The sequence below is a fragment of the Eschrichtius robustus genome, chromosome 12 (assembly GCF_028021215.1).
Source record: "Eschrichtius robustus isolate mEscRob2 chromosome 12, mEscRob2.pri, whole genome shotgun sequence".
Classification (NCBI taxonomy): Eukaryota; Metazoa; Chordata; class Mammalia; order Artiodactyla; family Eschrichtiidae; genus Eschrichtius; species Eschrichtius robustus.
In genome coordinates this window covers 52,295,874-52,314,533 of record NC_090835.1, presented here as the reverse complement: position 1 = coordinate 52,314,533, position 18,660 = coordinate 52,295,874, and the positions used below count along the sequence as shown (strand labels likewise).

At 42.8% G+C, this 18,660-nt stretch overlaps 1 protein-coding gene across 2 annotated transcripts in view; it reads right to left on the bottom strand.

The window, feature by feature from the left end:
* Positions 1 to 18,660, bottom strand: part of UBP1 (upstream binding protein 1) — a 67,771-nt gene that overhangs the window by 7,609 nt on the left and 41,502 nt on the right. Inside the window, exons 5-12 of one of the 2 annotated variants that reach the window (XM_068558545.1) lie at positions 14,920 to 15,025; positions 13,627 to 13,733; positions 11,142 to 11,294; positions 10,929 to 11,039; positions 10,379 to 10,486; positions 5,088 to 5,191; positions 2,400 to 2,454; positions 2,058 to 2,151 (exon numbers count right to left, since the gene is read on the bottom strand). In XM_068558545.1, coding sequence (XP_068414646.1) covers positions 2,058 to 2,151; positions 2,400 to 2,454; positions 5,088 to 5,191; positions 10,379 to 10,486; positions 10,929 to 11,039; positions 11,142 to 11,294; positions 13,627 to 13,733; positions 14,920 to 15,025 — 838 coding nt within the window. The remainder of the gene's footprint in view (positions 1 to 2,057; positions 2,152 to 2,399; positions 2,455 to 5,087; positions 5,192 to 10,378; positions 10,487 to 10,928; positions 11,040 to 11,141; positions 11,295 to 13,626; positions 13,734 to 14,919; positions 15,026 to 18,660) is intronic. The other variant, XM_068558548.1, reaches the window with a different exon arrangement.

The window sequence follows — 18,660 nt, the reverse complement described above, 5'->3', positions numbered from 1 at the left end:
ACAGAAAGGGAAGGTGTTGGGAGTGGGAGAGAACGACACTGACCTAGGCTGGTCGTCTCTGGAGCTGGGTGTGGTGACACAGGAGCTCATCAGACTCTTCTATGTTTTATGTTTGAGTGTGTCCACAGTCTTTTGTTTTCCCTTTTATTGGCGCTCAAGATGTAGTTTATTGGGAGAATTAAGATGCCCTCTGGGATTAAAGTATGACCTCCATATGGTAAATATCCACTTACATGTGTGGATAATGGAGATTAATGGAGTTATCTACTTTTGAGGGCTTGAATGTTAAGAGCCTAATAATTTTCTAGTTTGTAAAAGAACAAAGCATGGGAGAGAAGCACATCTCCCATGAGGCATGAGCACCGATGGAGCTGTTTATGGAGTCAGGTAAGCAGAGACAGACGCTGTCATCTCTGCCAGGGGGCCTTCCACACACACCTCTGCCAACAGGGCTCCCAGGAGCGACCAGAGACGTGTGTGCCCATCCTTCAGCCACACACAGAGCTGGACAGACACTGTGCACAGCCCTCTCCAAAACATGACTGCCTAACAGGCTCAGAGAAAGAAGCCTCCCTCTCCTCGCCTTCCTACTGTTGGGACGCTCACAGGGGAAGGAAAAGGCAGGAGGCCAAGCCACGGTGATCACCACTCAGAACTACAACACGCGTCATCTGACAGAGCAGGAACCTGGGCCCTCGTGGCAGAGCCTTCCGACTGTGCGGTGCTCTCCCTGTCTCCCCTGTGAGCCTCCAAGGTGCGCCCCACACCCCCCAACACGCTGAAATTTTTAAATTAGTTTTTCACAGATAAAAGGCTTACTTGATCATAAAAATGTGCATCCCAGCTAGCCAACAACTTTCACCCAGCACTTCAATTTTAAAGAGACAAAGCGCTACCTGGGGAATGACTAACCATGACACAAGCACAGCAATAAAGGGCTGACGTAATAAACCACGTTCTTTGTGAAACCAGGCTTTCCTCTAGGCCAGCTGTGTGCACACATGTTCTCTCCTCTTAAAGGGCTTGAGCTGCATTTGGATGGTCCCCCAACACCATGGGCTAAGGAGAGCCAGCTGCCACTTCACTGTGGCCCAGGAGGAGTTTGGCCAGGACATGTTAGTAAGTGTTCTGTCGGGAAAGGGTCCCAGGGCCAAGTATGTTTAGGAAATGCTGCCCCTGCCCCAGCTGGCGTTATCTATTACTGTCCCTCCAAACAGGCTTCCTACAGCACCACCTGAAGCAGCACCGCCCGGTCCTTTCTGAAATTACATCTAAATACTCCCTTAGCTTACTAGGCAAGAAAAAAACTTAAGTCTACAAAAACCATATCTGAGTACCTTCGTACCCTCTAATGCTACATAGCAATAAAGAGGAACTATTGATACAACATCTTGGATAGAAGTAAGGGCCTTATGCTGAGAGAAAAAAAGGTAACATACTGTACGATTCCATGTATGTAACATCGAAATGACAAAATCATGGAGACAGAAAATACATTAATGGTTGCTAGGTATTAGGGATGGTGGGGGAGGGGTAATTAGGGAGATCCCTGTGGTGATGGCAAGATTCTGCATCCTAACTTCGGTGGTGGTGGGCATACAAATCTATACATGTGATAAAATGATGCAGAACTGTATACACACATAGCACCAATGCCAATTTCCTGGTTTTGATACTGTACTATAAGTATGTGAGAAACTGAGTGAGGGGTATACTGCAACGTCTCTGTGTTATTTTTGCAACTTACTGCAAAGCAAAAATTATTTCAAATAAAAAGTTAATGAAATCAAAAAAATTGCATATAACTATATATACACCTATACAAAAATGAGGGCCTGTAAGCCTGGTCAAACAGCATCGAGTTCCTGTTCTGATACCGCACCACAGGTCTGCAAGACACTACCACTGGGGACACTGGGCAGCTCCCTGTACGGGTTTGGGCAACTTCTTACAAATCTACATACAGTTACTTCCCCAAAATGTAATTACAGCTAATAAAAGTACGAAGACAAGCAAACAACGTGTGTGTGCGTGTGCACACACAAACACAAACATACCTAAAAAACTGGAGAACAGTCTTGTGTAGGAAGAGAATCTGTTTTTGATCAGCCATTGTTGTGTCTCCTGGATCGTGGCTGAAGGCTGAAGTTGCTATTCACAAAGAAAATGAACACAAACAGAAGAAACTATTCAGGCTTACAAAAAATAATCCAAGTCACTGGCATGTTATAAAGAACATTTAAACAAAACACAGAAATCCTCCAGGTTTAAAGTTTAAAACACCCACGAAGAGCACAGGTGTGATTATTCAGTGGCCCAAACAATGACTCAAACCCCTGTTAGAGGCTTCAAAATGCAGGACCCTGGAAAGCATGATAGTTTAGGGTAAAGATACTTACTTCACTAGAGGCCTGTGAAACTCCATCTCCTTGATGATTTGGGGAAGAAGAATTGCTGGGGAGAAGGAAGAAAAGAATGATTATTATGATACATATATTTTAATCAAGACATTAAAGGCTATTAAACTAGGTGAATTTAAAATAATACTGTGGGACAGAGCAATGTAACTATGCAAAAAGAGTGTCTGCACAACTGGTCAAGGAGTCAATATGTTGATAAGATTAAGACACAGAAGGGAATTCCCTGGCGTTCCAGTGGTTAGGACTTGGCGCTTTCATTGATGTTGCCCAGGTTCAACCCCTGGTTGTGGAACTGAGATCCCCCGCAAGCTGCGCAGTGCGAACAAAAAAAAAAAAAAAAAAAAGTTAAGACACAGAGGACAGTTTAATTTGTGCCTTCTCCTCCTACATCTGTTCTAGTAAGAAAGTCAGGTTTCATGAAACAAAAGGGCTCCAATCATTTCCAGGGGTGCCAGGAAAATGACGGATACTCATTCATTTTAGTTGGGAAAAAAATATGAGAATCAAATAAGATAAACAGTTGAAAACAACTGCAAAAAAAATCTACTTTAATAATGAGCTACAAGAGGCTTCCCTGGTGGCGCAGTGGTTGAGAATCTGCCTGCCAATGCGGGGGACACAGGTTCGAGCCCTGGTCTGGGAAGATCCCACATGCCGCGGAGCAACTGGGCCCGTGAGCCACAATTGCTGAGCCTGCGCGTCTGGAGCCTGTGCTCCGCAGCAAGAGAGGCCGCGATAATGAGAGGCCCACGCACCGCGATGAAGAGTGGCTCCCACTTGCCGCAGCTGGAGAAAGCCCTCGCGCAGAAACGAAGACCCAACACAGCCATAAATAAATAAATAATTTTTAAAAAAAAAATAATGAGCTACAAAAAATGATATAATAATCCTAAGCCAAAATAAAAATAATATCCCTTTAATGAATATATTTATCCATGATTAAACAGGGTGAAATTCAAGAGAACAAAAGAAACAAACTTGTGCCACTAACCCTGTGTTTCCAGGGGAAAATGAGAACAGCTGCTCAGGGAGTGCATCCACCTTTCTGGTCCCTTCTTAGCACCTGTACCCCAGTTACTTAGGTTTACCATGTTGATTGTTTACTGTCCTTCTCTGCCCACTAGAACTTGCCCACTAGAACTGCCCACTAGAGCTCCTTCAGACAGGGCTTTCTCTCACTCACATCACAGCACCCGGAACAGTGCTGGGCACCATGGGCTCTTGGGAAATATCTGGTGAGCCAGTGTGTACACGAATTCACAGCTCCTCTCTGAAACTGTTGTCATTTTCTAGGATTATTCAGTCCCCTGCATGGTAACATGCTGGTCCCAGAGTCCAGGAGTGTCCCCCTACCGTGAAGCACAATAACCTACATGGAAACAAGCTGCCTCTTGGTCTATCCATCGCCTCAGGGAAAAGGCATGTTCTTCTTTGTTTTCTCACCAGACCCTGCTATAGACTGAATGTTTGTGTCCCCTCAAAAACCCCCAGCGTGCTGGACAGTATTAGGAGGTGGAGCCTTTGGGAAGTAATGAGCATTAGACGAAGCCATGAGGACGCAGCCCCAGGAATGGGATCAGTGACTTCGTTAAGAGTCGTAAGAAGAGTCTGCCTCCTCCCCTCTGCTCTCCGCTGGGTGAGCACACAGGCCGGTAGCCTGCACCCGGAGAGAGTCCTCACCAGAACCCGTTCCGGCCAGCATCCTGCCCCTGGACGCCCAGCCTCCAGACTGGGAGAAATGAATTTCTATTGTTTATAAGCCACTCAGTCCCTGGTGTTTGTTATAGCAGCCCGAGCTGACTTAAGACCTTGTGTGACCAGAGTATAAAAATGAGAACCCTTTCCTTTTTTTTTTTTTTTTTTTTCCTCTTTCTTTTCCCCGCACCCCATGGCTTGCGGGATCTTAGTTCCCCGACCAGGGACTGAACTGGGCCACGGCAGTGAAAGCGTTGAGTCCTAACCACTGGACCACCAGGGAATTCCCTCCTTTATGGTCTTAACTTTCATAATTTTACTTCCCAGCAAGAAATGTCATAACAGCGGGGACCTTCTGATCTGACTACTCAGCAGGAGCTCCTGAGCAAAGCCCCAGGAAGGACGATCTCCCCGGGGCACCGCTGACCAGCAGCTAACAGTCAAGGCCAGAAAATAGGATGAACAGAGCCCACCATTCCCATTTCTAAAACCAGAGCAAGGCTTTGAAATGGAAAGTCCTTCCTTTAAGTTTTAAAGACTTAATTAAAAAAAAAAAAAAAATTCGTGTCTTTGGGAGGGAGAAGAAATAGAGTAGAAAATAATCTTTGTTCGACATGGTGAGCATTAAAGTGTACTTTATCATAAACTCAGTTGTAACATATTCAAGTCACAGTTTCACCTTAATAACTCACTGTCCTTTTCTCTCTATCCATGAAGCCCATTAATGCTGATTGTATCTCACAAAGAAAATATCTTGAAAATGCACCCTTTTCTACAATTTTCACAGCTGTGAGTGTGTGAGGCACAAGGGGGCTAGGAGCAAAAACGCGGGAAGGTGAAGAAAAGACAGTTTTGCCCCGCAGCAGGCTATTTCTAATTACCACATACCCCAGATACACACAAAAAGAGGCCGCGTAACTTGACAGGAAGGGAGATAAAGGAGCGCGGGCACTCGTCACGCACACCGGCTACCTGTCCGGGATGCTGCAAGCGCTCTGCTGTGGGGCCGTGAAGGTGGGCGCCGTGGAAGGGCTGCTGTTCACATAGGCGGTGGGGGTGTCGGGCCATGGAGAGCACTGCGGACAGAAACAGAAATAAATTAACGGTTCGCTTCTAAAGTACACGGGAGAAATATCCTTGTAATTCACTCTCTAGTCTGGCCAAATGCAAGATCGTGAAACACAAGACACCTAACATTCATCAAGCAACCTCACAGAAACGCATCAAACCGACTGGTGTGTGGCAGGGAGAATGTTACCTGCTGTGCGTGTCTAGACACTGATTACTCTCAGAGAGGACCTGAGGTGACGAGAGCAGCAAACATTTCTAAAGGTGTTTTAAATGTGCGCTTAAGTACAATGTGCTTTCAAGAACTTTCACCTCCCTCTTCATCCATTCCCCAGTAGGTACCTATCGAGGTTTAAAGAACAGCAGAGGCAAGAAAGGATTCAGAAGCAACATCTGACATCGCGTGGTGACAAGGACAGTGGATCTGTCCCACCTAGTGCTCTTTTCGCCCTCTTCCCCAAGGAGCAGCCTCACTGGTACCCATGTACTTCCTCGATCTCTCTAAGGTTCATGATCATCCCCAAGTAAGATGAGACAGGCCCAACGTCAAAATACATCAACTGTGGATGGTACTGCCTGTAGCCATCTACCTACCTACCTACCTACGTTTGTTGTTTATATTTTCTAGAAGGGGCAGGGTGGACTTAAATATTTTTCAGCCCTTGGCACAATTCTAACCAAAAATAGAGCCAAGATACAAAAAGACACATTAACTACTCCAATTAGGAATACTGAAAAAGCTAAAGTCAAAACATGCTGAGCAGGCCAGGGTGGTCTCAAGTGCTGAGGATGGAGGGAATTCATCTCACTCCACGGGTATTCTTTCTAAGACTGAGAACGCCCTGGGTTTCAAAGGTCCCCTTTCATAAGCACTCTCCTCCCATTTCACACAAAAACAGCATCCTGTCTCTCCATGGCTGTGGGGTCTAAGGCTCTGCCAAAAACCAAGCTAAAGACCATTCAAAGAAATCAGGGTAGACACTAAGAAAGTACATGACTCTAAAAATTATTCTCTACATCAGGGGGTTTTCAATTCTTTGCTTTCAAAATAATTCAGGAGGACGTCTTGTCAGCTGACAGACACTGAAATAATTTATTAGATCATACAAAGAGAGATCATTGGAATTTCTGGCAGGTATCTCGGAAGGGGTTCCAAGACCTGAATGACACTACTGAAAGAAAAATAAATGTATCTAAACAAAGTTTCTCTTACCTATAAAAAATCTAGAATTTAAATATGTTCTACCCTGTCTCATCATTCAAAATGCATTTCCAATAAAATTTCTATTTTTATAGTTAAAAATTATTCATCAAAATTTGTATGATTTGTTGTTTTGATAAACTGGTACAAATAATAAGTTTTAAATTCCTCAACTGACTTAAGCCTTACATGGTCACAGGAAATTTTAAAAATTAAATTTCAAGTTATATTGTTTGTTGTAAAAAAGTAATTAAGGTGACCATTAAAAGATTTCCAGGCATGAAAGTATGTCCTATTTGGACAATATTATTTAAGGGGAGTGAAAGAGAAAACGTGAGATCAAGAAGGAAGAGCAGAGTAAAATTTCAGACTTAACTAAAGTGATGGCTTCACCTTAAGTTGTAAATACAAATATTCAAGTATGTCAGAAAATTATTTCCTTTGCAACTATTTAAAAAAAATTTTTATTGCAGCACAGTTGCTTTACAATGTTGTGTTAGTTTTTACTGTACAGCAAAGTGAATCAGCTATATGTATACATATATCCCCCCCTTTTTTTGAAATCCTTTGGAACTATTTAAATTTATGATGAAAACTTTCAGATGTCAACCTAAAAATGTGCAAGGGAGTATATTCTTTTTCAAAATTCTTTTGAGTGAAGTCAAGACCACTAGTGTGAAGGACTCTGAGCTTAGAAACCAAGTCTCCTCAATGGTTACAGGAGCTTCAAACAGCATGTCTGACACCCATCAAAAGCATGGGTACAGGGCTTCCCTGGTGGCACAGTGGTTAAGAACCCACCTGCCAATGCAGGGGACACGGGTTCGAGCCCTGGCCCGGGAAGATCCCACATGCCGCGGAGCAACTAAGCCCGTGTGCCACATCTACTGAGTCTGCGCTCTAGAACCCACAAGCCACGGCTGCTGACCCCACGAGCCACAACTACTGAGGCCCACGCACCACAACAAGAGAAGCCACCGCAATGAGAAGCCCACACACCGCAACGAAGAGTAGCCCCCGCTCGCCGCAACCAGAGAAAGCCCATGCGCAGCAACGAAGACCTGATGCAACCAAAAATAAATAATAAATTAAAAAAAAAAAAAAAAAGCATGGGTACAAAGAAAATAAAACAGAAATCCCATAATCTCAACATTCTTTACAACTACCCATTAGGTATCCCCTCAGAAATGGGGAAAATGACTGCAGACTTAATGTTTCAACTATTATCAACTTTCCGAAAAGAAATCTAATCTGGCTGGAATGCATTGCTAAACCCTCTCTGCATGTTGTACCAATTTCACTATAAATGACATTTTACACAATGCCCATTCTTTTTAAACTAGGGTCTTTTGTTTTTCTTTCCAGTTTACAAAGTAGTACCTCCCCAGCTTATACAGTTTGAGGAACCCAAGATGCTGTGGGCCGCCTGGCAGGTCTCCTAACTTGCGGGTGTCACATGCTCATGGTCACCTCTACTACTTGGAAGATCTTCCCGCTACACCATTCTCCCCAGATACAAAATATTACAACACGGCATAACATGCACATCAAAACGGTATAGACCTTTTAGTATCATCAAGTCTCCCCAGATCTGCTTTGGTAATTATTGCCAGCTGTTTGAGGAAATAAAGCCATCAAAAGCTCCAAGTGAGCATGGCAGGTGATACAGCAAAGACACCAAATTTACTGAAACTCCATAAACATACCTATTTCACTTTTACACATCTAGACTCTTCTAGTAGTAGAAAAGCAGGGCTGTTTGACACCTAAACCTTGCCCAATAAATAGGAGACTCAATTCACAGAACACAGGAAAACTAGCATTCAATGAAAACTGGTCCTGTTGGGAGGCCTCTACTTTTAGAAATGATGGATTCCAAGTTCTTCAATGGCCAGGCTGGATGAAACACCAAGACTCTCCCACCTGCTTTTTTCGTAAGTTTCTCTTACAGTCTTGACCCAGGAGAGTACAGGCATACCAAGGAATATTTTCAGTGTTTCTTCTACCTTGTCATTCTTCCCTGTCTTTAAAAGTAAGCAATGGTACTGATTCATCAAGGCTCCAGCGATATCTGGCCTGGACTTGTAGAGTCGCAGCTTTGGTGCACTATGAACAAAGTCCCTCCCCAGGCAGCTTAGAAAATGAGGACTCACTGCAGACTGTAGACACTGGCAGTCCAGATTTGAGCCCGTGAAATACAGCTCAGAGGCAGAGACCAACAGACACGCCAAGGGTTTGGTTGTGCTGTGGCTCCTGGGAACCTACAGTGCTGCCTCTATTCAGTGCAGGACCATCTCACGCAGCACCATGTAGCTCTGACAGGGAAGTCTGGATACCCTTTCTACTGAAAGCCAACTGTAACTATCAGAGAACTGTAAGAAATGCTGGCCTTCTTTTGTAGGTGCTTGAAGAAATATATAAAACGCTGCGGATTTTCTTTTTTAAGGGATTAACCTGTACCTTGCTTTTAATGAACAGGTTTCCAAGAAGAGCTCTACCCACCCCTAGAAGTATCTTAACCAAACCAAATGCAGCCATGGGGCAGCAAGCAGTGCACACTTGGAAGATGTGAAATCCCAGGCCAGTGAACTGCTGACGTTTTGCATACTTTAGACTTGCATCTTCGGATGAGCTCTGGGCTATAACAGATTTCTTTAATTTACAAATTATCAGAAGCATTCCTTATAATTAGTTAGTTTATAACAAAAGGGGAAAAATGATTTGAATTACCAGTGTCTCCCCAAAAAAGTTTACTAAGAACCATTTGTGTCTTCAGCTAGGAAATTAGGAGGATAAAAACATAAAACTAGAGGGGCGGGCGTTTTGGGGAAGGAGTATACAGTTGTTCCATACAACTTTTGATTTGAATCAAAAAAGCCCACTTAAAGAAGATGCAACATGGTGTGCTCCCCCGCCCCTCAGAGAGGACATTTTCAGTTTTACTGCATATATTATTTAAATGCATATAGAAGTATTTAAAATATTTTCACTCAATGCTTTAATTTGGAAATAATGTTCCTGTGATAATGCCTGTGGCTTTCATAGTCTACAGATAATTACAGATACATGTGTAAGAGTGAAAACTCCATTTCTGGCACCTGGATAGTACAAACACTGCAATGATGAAACAGTAACCATTAATACGTATGATAAGTTATTTTTAAAAATTATTGAATGTTCTCTGTTTACATTTACTGCTGGTATATAGCTGATCTAAGTTTATATAACAAGATAACCCTTTGTCAACTGTTTGATGAAGAACTGTGTTATAAAATAAAGATCTGCTCTACTTAATAAGCTGGCAAAGTTCATATTCAACCAAAACCCCCCTGGACTACAGCGGGGAACCAGGGCTGAGTGCAGCAAGGTGTCCTATGCTGGCGTGAAGCATAAGGTCACAATGCAGGTGCCAAGAGGAAACACTAATGCAGTCAAGGACTGTTTTTCTACCAGTGCTGCCAATCAGGCTTTTAAAAGCAGACACACATTCTTACGCTGCATGCAGGGAAATGGGACACAAAGTACTGCGTATGTTAACGTCAAGCTTGCTGCCATCATTTCTCCAAATATCCGTGACATTTTCTTATCAGTTACACACACAAGAAAGCAAAAACCTTTTTTAATTACACAAAAATAACTATTTTACTAAAGAAAGTATTTTCAATTAATTTCAGTGCTCGTAAAGGAAGTGTATGTGCAAAGGAGAGAGAGGGAGGGAGGAAAGGAAGGAGACAGGGAGGGAACACATTTCTGAGTGTCATTTGTTGTCCCTCCAAAACCACCCAATATGGTCAACTTTGTTTGAAAGTGTTAGATTTAGGAAATTTTCCTCAATGAGGAACAAACAGAAAGCAGGAAGTCTAAACAAAAGCAAATTAAATCAAGACAAGGACATCAAAAACAAATTTGGCTTTACTTTTCAGTGGAAGTTGGTCCTATATCTAACACTGCACAAGGTTTCTTGCACAATGAAAAGAGAAGCAGAAGCCCTTACACTGCCTCGCTTTGCCAGAGAATCACCGTAGTCTGCTGGCAAAGTCCGCTTGCTGGACTTTTTCTGCTCATGTTCAACTGCATCTTCAATTATAGGCTCAAGCCTCATCTGGACAAACACCAAAGATTGGGATCAATGTCTTTTCATTATACAAAGAAAGATCTAATACCCTGTTTATGCCTCTGCCGTCCGATTAAACAAACGTATGACTAGCAGGATTCAAAGGTAAGGAAGATGCAAAACCCCAGCAGTGACAAACATCGGACATTCTGGGCCCCAACATAATTTCTATCAACTCCAAGGATTTTAAGGTCTGTTTCTAAGACCTGATTGGGATTTCAGCATCTTCATCCACGATCCCACCCAGGAAACGAATCTATTAAAATCCCCAAATTTAAAGAGAATATTTTCCCCACAAATTTCACCAAGAACATTATGTCAATCTACCACCCAATCTTCCCAGACCCTTTGCAGCCAAACTCATCCTCAGAGGTGGTGCCAGAGTGCACAGCTCGGCTTCTCCTCAGAACCGGAATGGTGCCCGCATTACCTCTGTGAGGACCGTGGTGTCATAGGACGGCTGGTACTTCTCCTTCTCATGAGCGGTTCTCTTCTCCATCTTCTCGCGATCAGTTTTTTGTTTCCTATCTGCACCTTTCGGCTTAAAAACAAAGTAGACTTTTTCATCTATCAGGCTTCAGACAAACACCTTTACCAGCAACACCGGGCCTCACTTCCTCAAAGCCTAGTTTCCATCTCTTACCTTAAAAACTTTGATTTGGCAGCTAGCTGAGTGTAGATGATCTGTGTATTCTCCATTTTCATTCTGCTTAAAGGTGTCAACCTGGATCCTAAAAGGCACTCCCTTTTCACCTCCATGCTTCCGGGGAGTAAATTCTGTGCTGATGCAGTGTACCTAGAAAATGAGTCAGGCTGAAATGGATTCAAAGTCTTGTCCACTGATTACCCTTCTACTTTGTGCCCTTTCAGATGTCGGGCCACAGGTATAAATTCAAGATCCTTTAAAAGGAACTCCCACATATTCCTCAGGTGTCTGTCGTGAATTTCTAGTAACTGTTTTAAACATGTATGACTTTCCTTTCACAAATCCAGCTGAGCCCTCCTGAACTTTGTGGGAATGGGTTCTGCCCCATTCCAGTGCCCTCCTCAAAGGCAGGACTTGCTCCAATGATGAGCGCATCAGTACAGTAGCTTCCTGGGTCTGTCCCCTACCCCCACCCCAGACTGGACCCACGGTCCTCAGCCTTGCGTGGGGCTCAATCCACAGCAATCATCACCTCATTACCCAGAGCCCCTGCCGTCTGCCCTCTACTGTCATCACCCCAACTCCAGCCAGCTAGTCACCTCACTGCTGTTCCTACGATCATCAACCCGTGATCCTTTGCCTGGGGAGCTTCCACAGTCCACCAGGCCCACTCCTCACTCCACCTGCATCCATCTGAACTCTCCTGTCAACGCTTCACAGTTCACAGAGGATCCTGAGGGCAGTACTCATTTTCCCACCACTTCTGCCCACTCTCGCAACAACACCATGGTGACAGCTCCAGGGCATGGCACAGTGTCAGTAACAAGACCTTGGTCGTTTCTGACTGCTACACACCCCCTCTTCTAAGGATGCAAGGTTAAAACTGATTTCTGCACCAAGACTGTACACAACGTGAGAGGTAAGGCCAGCTCTTCCATCGCTCTCATTCACCACATAACCAGTCACCCTGTCAGATGAACAATATGAGAAAATATTCAACTAATACGAACCATGGCCCTACTGATTATTAGCCGACGGGGGATACTACTTGGAAGACCACGAAAATGCAAAATACTAAATTCTCTATAGTTCACACAAATCATAGCCTACTTCGGCCAGTCAGCAATTAAGTGATTTTCCTTTTCTATATAAAGATTAGCTACTCAGTAGTTTTAATTTCACCACTTAAAAATTTGAACATACTATTAGAATTACTGTTGATTTTATTTTACATATAATAATACCATATTTGTTTTTCAAAAACTAATCTCTTAGGACAGCACTCCCCAACCTTTTTGGCCCCAGGGACCGGTTTCATGGAAGACAATTTTTCCATGGACCGGGGGTGGGGTGGGGATGGTTTTGGGATGATTCAAGCATATTACATTTATTGTGCACTTTATTTCTATTATTATTACATTGTAATATATAATGAAATAATTATACAACTCACCATAATGCAAAATGAGTGGGAACCCTGAGCTTGTTTTCACTTGCCACTCACTGAGAGGGTTTTGATATGAGTCTGCAAGCAACTGATTTATTATGGTCTCTGTGCAGTCAAACCTCTCCGCTAATGATACTCTGTATTTGCAGCCGCTCCCCAGCGCTAGCGTCACCGCCTCAGCTCCACCTCAGATCATCAGGCATTAGATTCTCATAAGGAGCGTGCAACCTAGATCCCTCGCACGCGCAGTTCACAGTAGGATTTGTGCTCCTATGAGAATCTAATGCCGCCACTGATCTGACAGGAGGCGGAGCTCAGGTGGTAATGCAAGTGATGGGGAGCGGCTGTAAAAACAGATGAAGCTTCGCTCGCTCGCCGGCCACTCACCTCCTCCTGTGCGGCCCAGTTCCTAACAGGCCGTGGACACTACGAGTCCATGGCCCAGGGGTTGGGGACCCCTGTCTTAGGAGATACAAACTGAGTATTCATGGGTGAAATGAAATGCCTGGGCGTTGCTTTACAGTATTCCACCAATAACCAAAAAGGGGAAACTACTAATAACTGTCAAAGCCAGGAGATGGGCACAAGAGGATTCATTATTATCCTCTCACTTTTGTGGGGGTTTGAAAATGTCAGTATTAAAATATTTTTAAATAAAGCTAGACAGAGTCTTAAAACTACACTTTTTTCAATCATATCCTTTAAAACAGCAGGTTTTGTTCAAGAGAAATGCATCTTAAGAAGAATGGAAGTTTTGATTATTGTTACTGCCAGTGGTAAAAGTGATATTTAAATAATGCTTTACATATCAAGATTGTCTTTACAGGTTAGTCTATAAATGAGGAATTTAGTAGATTAACTCTAACTTAACAGAGTGTGTTGTGTGTCTGTGTGTGTGTGTGTATAAAAAACATTACAAGATAGTTTACAAATAAGCATTTAAAGAAAATGATATCACGTATCAAGAATTCAAGCTCACCCACAGCCTTCTGAATGACGAGGCCAGTATGCCTCTAATAATGTAAAAATCCAAACCTGAATGAAAGCAGATGTGCGTTTTGCAGGATCCCACAGAAATTCAACTGCATTTAACTGGCTTGGATTTGTCTTTGTGTCAATTATTCCCACAGACATTGGAATATCTGTATTTTAAAAAGAAGTGACACAGAAACAAAACTATGAATAATTAAAAGGTTACAACTTACTATGATTATGCTCTAATGAAATTATTATACCTCCCTGCTGAACTTTTCCCTTCAATGTTCTCCATGGTCCATCACTTCAACATAAAAACCCACCTAATGTGTATCATACTTTCTCCCACCATGATTTCTATTTCATTTTATTAAGAATATAATGGATGGTGCCAATCAAAAATGAAATAAATGGTTTACAACTCATAAAATTCCTGGCTCAGTTTCTTTAAGCACCAAAAACAACTTCATTTTTAACTATAAAACAACTCAAATAGTATGGAGGTTCCTTAAAAAACTAAAAACAGAACTACCATACGACCCAGCAATCCCACTACTGGGCATATATCCTGAGAAAACCATAATTCAAAAAGAGTCATGTACCACAATGTTCATTGCAGCTCTATTTACAATTGCCAGGACATGGAAGCAACCTAAGTGTCCATCATCAGATGAATGGATAAAGAAGATGTGGCACATACATACAATGGAATATTACTCAGCCATAAAAAGAAACGAAACTGAGTTATTTGTAGTGAGGGGGATGGACCTAGAGTCTGTCATACAGAGGAAGTAAGTCAGAAAGAGAAAAACAAATACTGTATGCTAACACATATATATGGAATCTAAAAAAAAAATGGTTCTGATGAACCTAGGGGCAGGACAGGAATAAAGGCACAGACGTAGAGAATGGACTTGAGGACATGGGGAGGGGGAAGGGTAAGCTGGGACAAAGTGAGAGAGTAGCACTGACATATATACACTACCAAATGTAAGATACATAGCTAGTGGGAAGCAGCTGCATAGCACAGGGAGATCAGCTCGGTGCTTTGTGACCACCTAGAGGGGTGGGATAAGGAGGGTGGGAGGGAGATGCAAGAGGGAACGGATATGGGGATATACGTATGCATATAGCTGATTCACTCTGTTATACAGCAGAAACTAACACAACACTGTAAAGCAATTATACTCCAATAAAGATGTTAAAATACATACACACATACATAAAACAACTCAAGTCACACAGGTGACTAAAACTCTCCACGCAATCACACGTGGTGTGGTGCTAACGTATTAACAGGCATAGCTAAACAACTGCCTCATCTCCCCGTGGTCGTCTCACGGCCACTTGTACCTAAATCGAGGAGTCTGTCTCCTGGGCGATTCCACTTCCAGCCTTCAAGCTGCTGATGCTCTGTGTACTGGAGCCGTCTGTCATGGAATACAACTCTTATGATGCTCTGTGGGATAAGAAGGGGAAATGAGCACTTTTAAATTGTTCCAGCTACAAAGCAGAAGTGTTTTCACTTCTTATGCATTAGCCTATAATAGAAAAGCATACAAAAACACATTCCGCTTTAAACATTTTGTAAGTGTTTTACAAAACACTGTTTTGTTCTTGGATACCTGGGTATGGGTACAATTATTTGGTGCAAAGAATTATTACTATCATTTTTTAAACTTTTTTTTTTTGATGTGGACCATTGTAAAAGTCTTAATTGAATTTGTTACAATATTGCTTCTGTTTTATGTTTTGGTTTTTTGGCCATGAGTCATGTGGGATCTTAGCTCCCCGACCAGGGATCGAATCCACATCCCCTGCATTCAAAGGTGAAACCTCAACCACTGGACCAGCAGGGAAGTCCTGGTACAAAGAATTATAACTCAAAAATAACAAGAGCAAATAAAATGGATTCTTAGGTTAAATTTTTATTAAAAAATTTGATACTGTAATTCAAAATTAAGGTCCATGTCCATAAAAAATTAGTAAGAATTATATTTCTATAAAGAAAACATCAGGGAATCCCCTGGTGCGCAAGTGGTTAGGGTTTTGTGCTTCCACTGCAGGGGACCCTGGGTTTCGATCCCTGGTCGGGGAACTAAGATCCCCGAGTGCTGTGAGGCACGGCACCCCCGCAAAGAACAGTCAAGGTCAGGGGGGTAAATCTGCCCACCACCCCAAAAAGAGAACCTATATGCAAAACTCATCCTCAACTATTTAACCTGCAAGTGAGGTTATCTGAGGTAAGCAAGGGAAAAACAAAACAAAACAGATAAAACACAGGTAAACTTCATCCAAACACTCAGGTTCATTCCTAGGGAAGGCTTTAACTCTACTCCACAAACCATTCTCTGCTCTCCACCCATCCCTCCCTCACCTCCCACAGGTTTGGGCTGCCAGCTGCTGTTCCATTCCAAGAACAGGATAACAGGTCATCAAAATGGGTTCAGATACCAGATTTGCACTAATTAGTGTTTCTGACACATTTATAAATAACTGTTTCTCAGACTATGATGCAGTAAGATAATCTTATTTCCAGTAGACTCTCTGCTGGTTTGAACAGGAAATAACTTGTTAGCGATAACATATAAATACTACCTTTAGTGCCCCTGCCTTCCGCACCCCCAAAATGCTGTCCAAAACATAGCTGATAAATATTTTGAAGGGAACCATTTAAAAGTAGAAATACTGTAATTTGAAATAGTTTAAAAAAAAGCCAAGTCAGTCATTAGGACCTCTGTGGACGTCTGTAAAGGCACAGTTGCCACTCTGATCCACACCCAATTCCCCACCAGCACCCACTTCACACGGCTGCCTGCTGGCAGCAAAGCCCTCACACAGTGATGCTGCTTGAGCCAGTGGTGGCTCCTGGTTCACATTCACCAGCAGGTTGATCTCTCAGAAGTGCAGCACAGAAAATGTCATGATTTTGATTCTTCCATATTTAGTAAGAACCAGATCAAACCCATGAATTCAGATGAAAATAGTATGAGAATACAGGTATTAGTTTTAAGTGTTTTACTAAACCCCATTCTAGGTCAGACTAAGACATAAGACAGTACAATAAGGAATATGGAGGACCATAGTTAAGAAATGGCAAGATATAAAAGAAAACCTCTTAAATGAAACTGGAAGGGGAAAAGTTGTTATCTGGAAGTTCTGACTAAAAGGAGACAATACACCTAGAGAATCAGCCACAGATAAAGGGGCCCTAACAATAAGACAGAAACAGAACAATCAGAGAAAGCACATCACTGAATATTTTAAGGTCAAGAAGTTCCAAAGCACCTTTGATCAGCAGCATTTGATCCCGAAGGCCCCCCCCCCAACCCTCAACAGCAGAGTCAAAGATCAAGGGGCCAGGAAATTAAACTCTAGATGGCTGCTAGATGGCTGCACAGTATTTTAGGGATCCTCTAGATGAAGAAGCATGTGGTCTTTAAGAAAGTTATCCTGTAGTCTCTGGCAGTAGCAGACTGTAACTGAATCCTAGGCAAGCTCTCAGGATGTAACTGGATGTATTCTGGCACATCCACTAAAAATCAGACATGTGGCTTATCAAGTGGAAGATGAAACTAAGACCTTTTAAAAAGTAACCCTGTGACTTTCACAATGACAAAAGAGTTCACCCACATCTTCCCTTAAACAATATATTATTACTAGGCTGAATTTTAACCAGGTGTGGTACAATTTGGCAAAGATTTGCCAGGGTGCCCAGTACTTGTCTGACAATGACCAGCTGGGAGCAAGACACGCTGAGAGAATCTTCAACACTGCTAAGCCTCCTAGACTCTGAAAAATGAGAGCTGTTGCTCCTTGACCAAACCATAGCTATTTGTCACTAGAGTCCAGCAGAGTATAACCAATTCAATAGGGCTTGCTCACTGGGAACAGCGCTGATGCCTTTTTAAAAGGGTGAATCTAATTAGTGTTCAATACAGGTGAGAAAGCCTATAGGAGGGAATAAAAAAAACAAGGCCATCTGACCCACCCTTTAGGGAAATGATCAAACCCACTGATGGAACACAGACATGACAGACTCCATGTTCAGATGGCACACGTGAGAATGGGTAAATAACCTCTCTCCTTCTGTTCTGAGAATGTTGGGAGCCCCGGGAGTGAGAAGAAACCTGGGAGCTTACTCCAGGTTGGCAAGGCAATGATCCACTGGGGACCAGAACCTCTCACAGGATTGGGAGCTTCCTGCCCCCAGCAGCGGGAGGAGTACTAAAATATCCGAGAGACTCTCAGGCCTCCAGTGCTGAGCAGCTGCTTTCTGGACAAGCCTAATTTGTTAGCATTAGTACTGCTGTCCACTCCCCCGCAGGCTGCCTTCCCCATGCTCGCCCGTCTGAAAAGGGATGGGTCTTTCCAGTGGAATGCCTCTCCACACTGAGGGCCCAGCAGCACTCGGGCCCCAACAGGCCTCTCTGTAGGAAGATGGAAAGACCGAGAGAACTCATCCTGCTTCTCCCTTGCTAACAGTTAGCCACAATGAAGTTTTCCCTTTTCCCAATTAAGCTTCTTCCGTAACCCTTGCCCTGTAATGCTCTGGAGTTTATGATACTGTGTGGTGCGTGACAGGTAGAGGCTAGAAGGACCCACCCTGCATGACACTGCAGGGGCCGGGGATGGGTCTGAAGACACATCCTAAAAGGAATGGGTTGGCTGCCCCTCCTAGGCCTGGAATAACTGACTCTTCATTCAGATACACCAGTAGCATGAAGAGATCAAATTTTACTTAGAGAAATTTTAAGAGGTGAAATAAAAGTTTCAAAGTAACACTTATATTTTCCCCCCACACTATCTTTTACTTTTAAAGAGAAACAAAGTTTTTGTTGTGGTAGTGGGTTTTTCTCCCTCCTTTAGCTGCAACTAACTTTTCTATGGTGTCTTGTTTCCAGAGGGCCTTCACACTTATTTCACTCAGTAATTACTATAATTCCTATTTTACAGAGGAGTAAACAAAATATAGCTCAAAAGAGTTTTAATATAACCATTAAAACTTACTTTCTTAAAGTGAAAGAAATTACTTTCTTAAAGTGAAATTAAATAATTTTTTAATAACTCCTGCAACAAAAAACAAAACTCTTG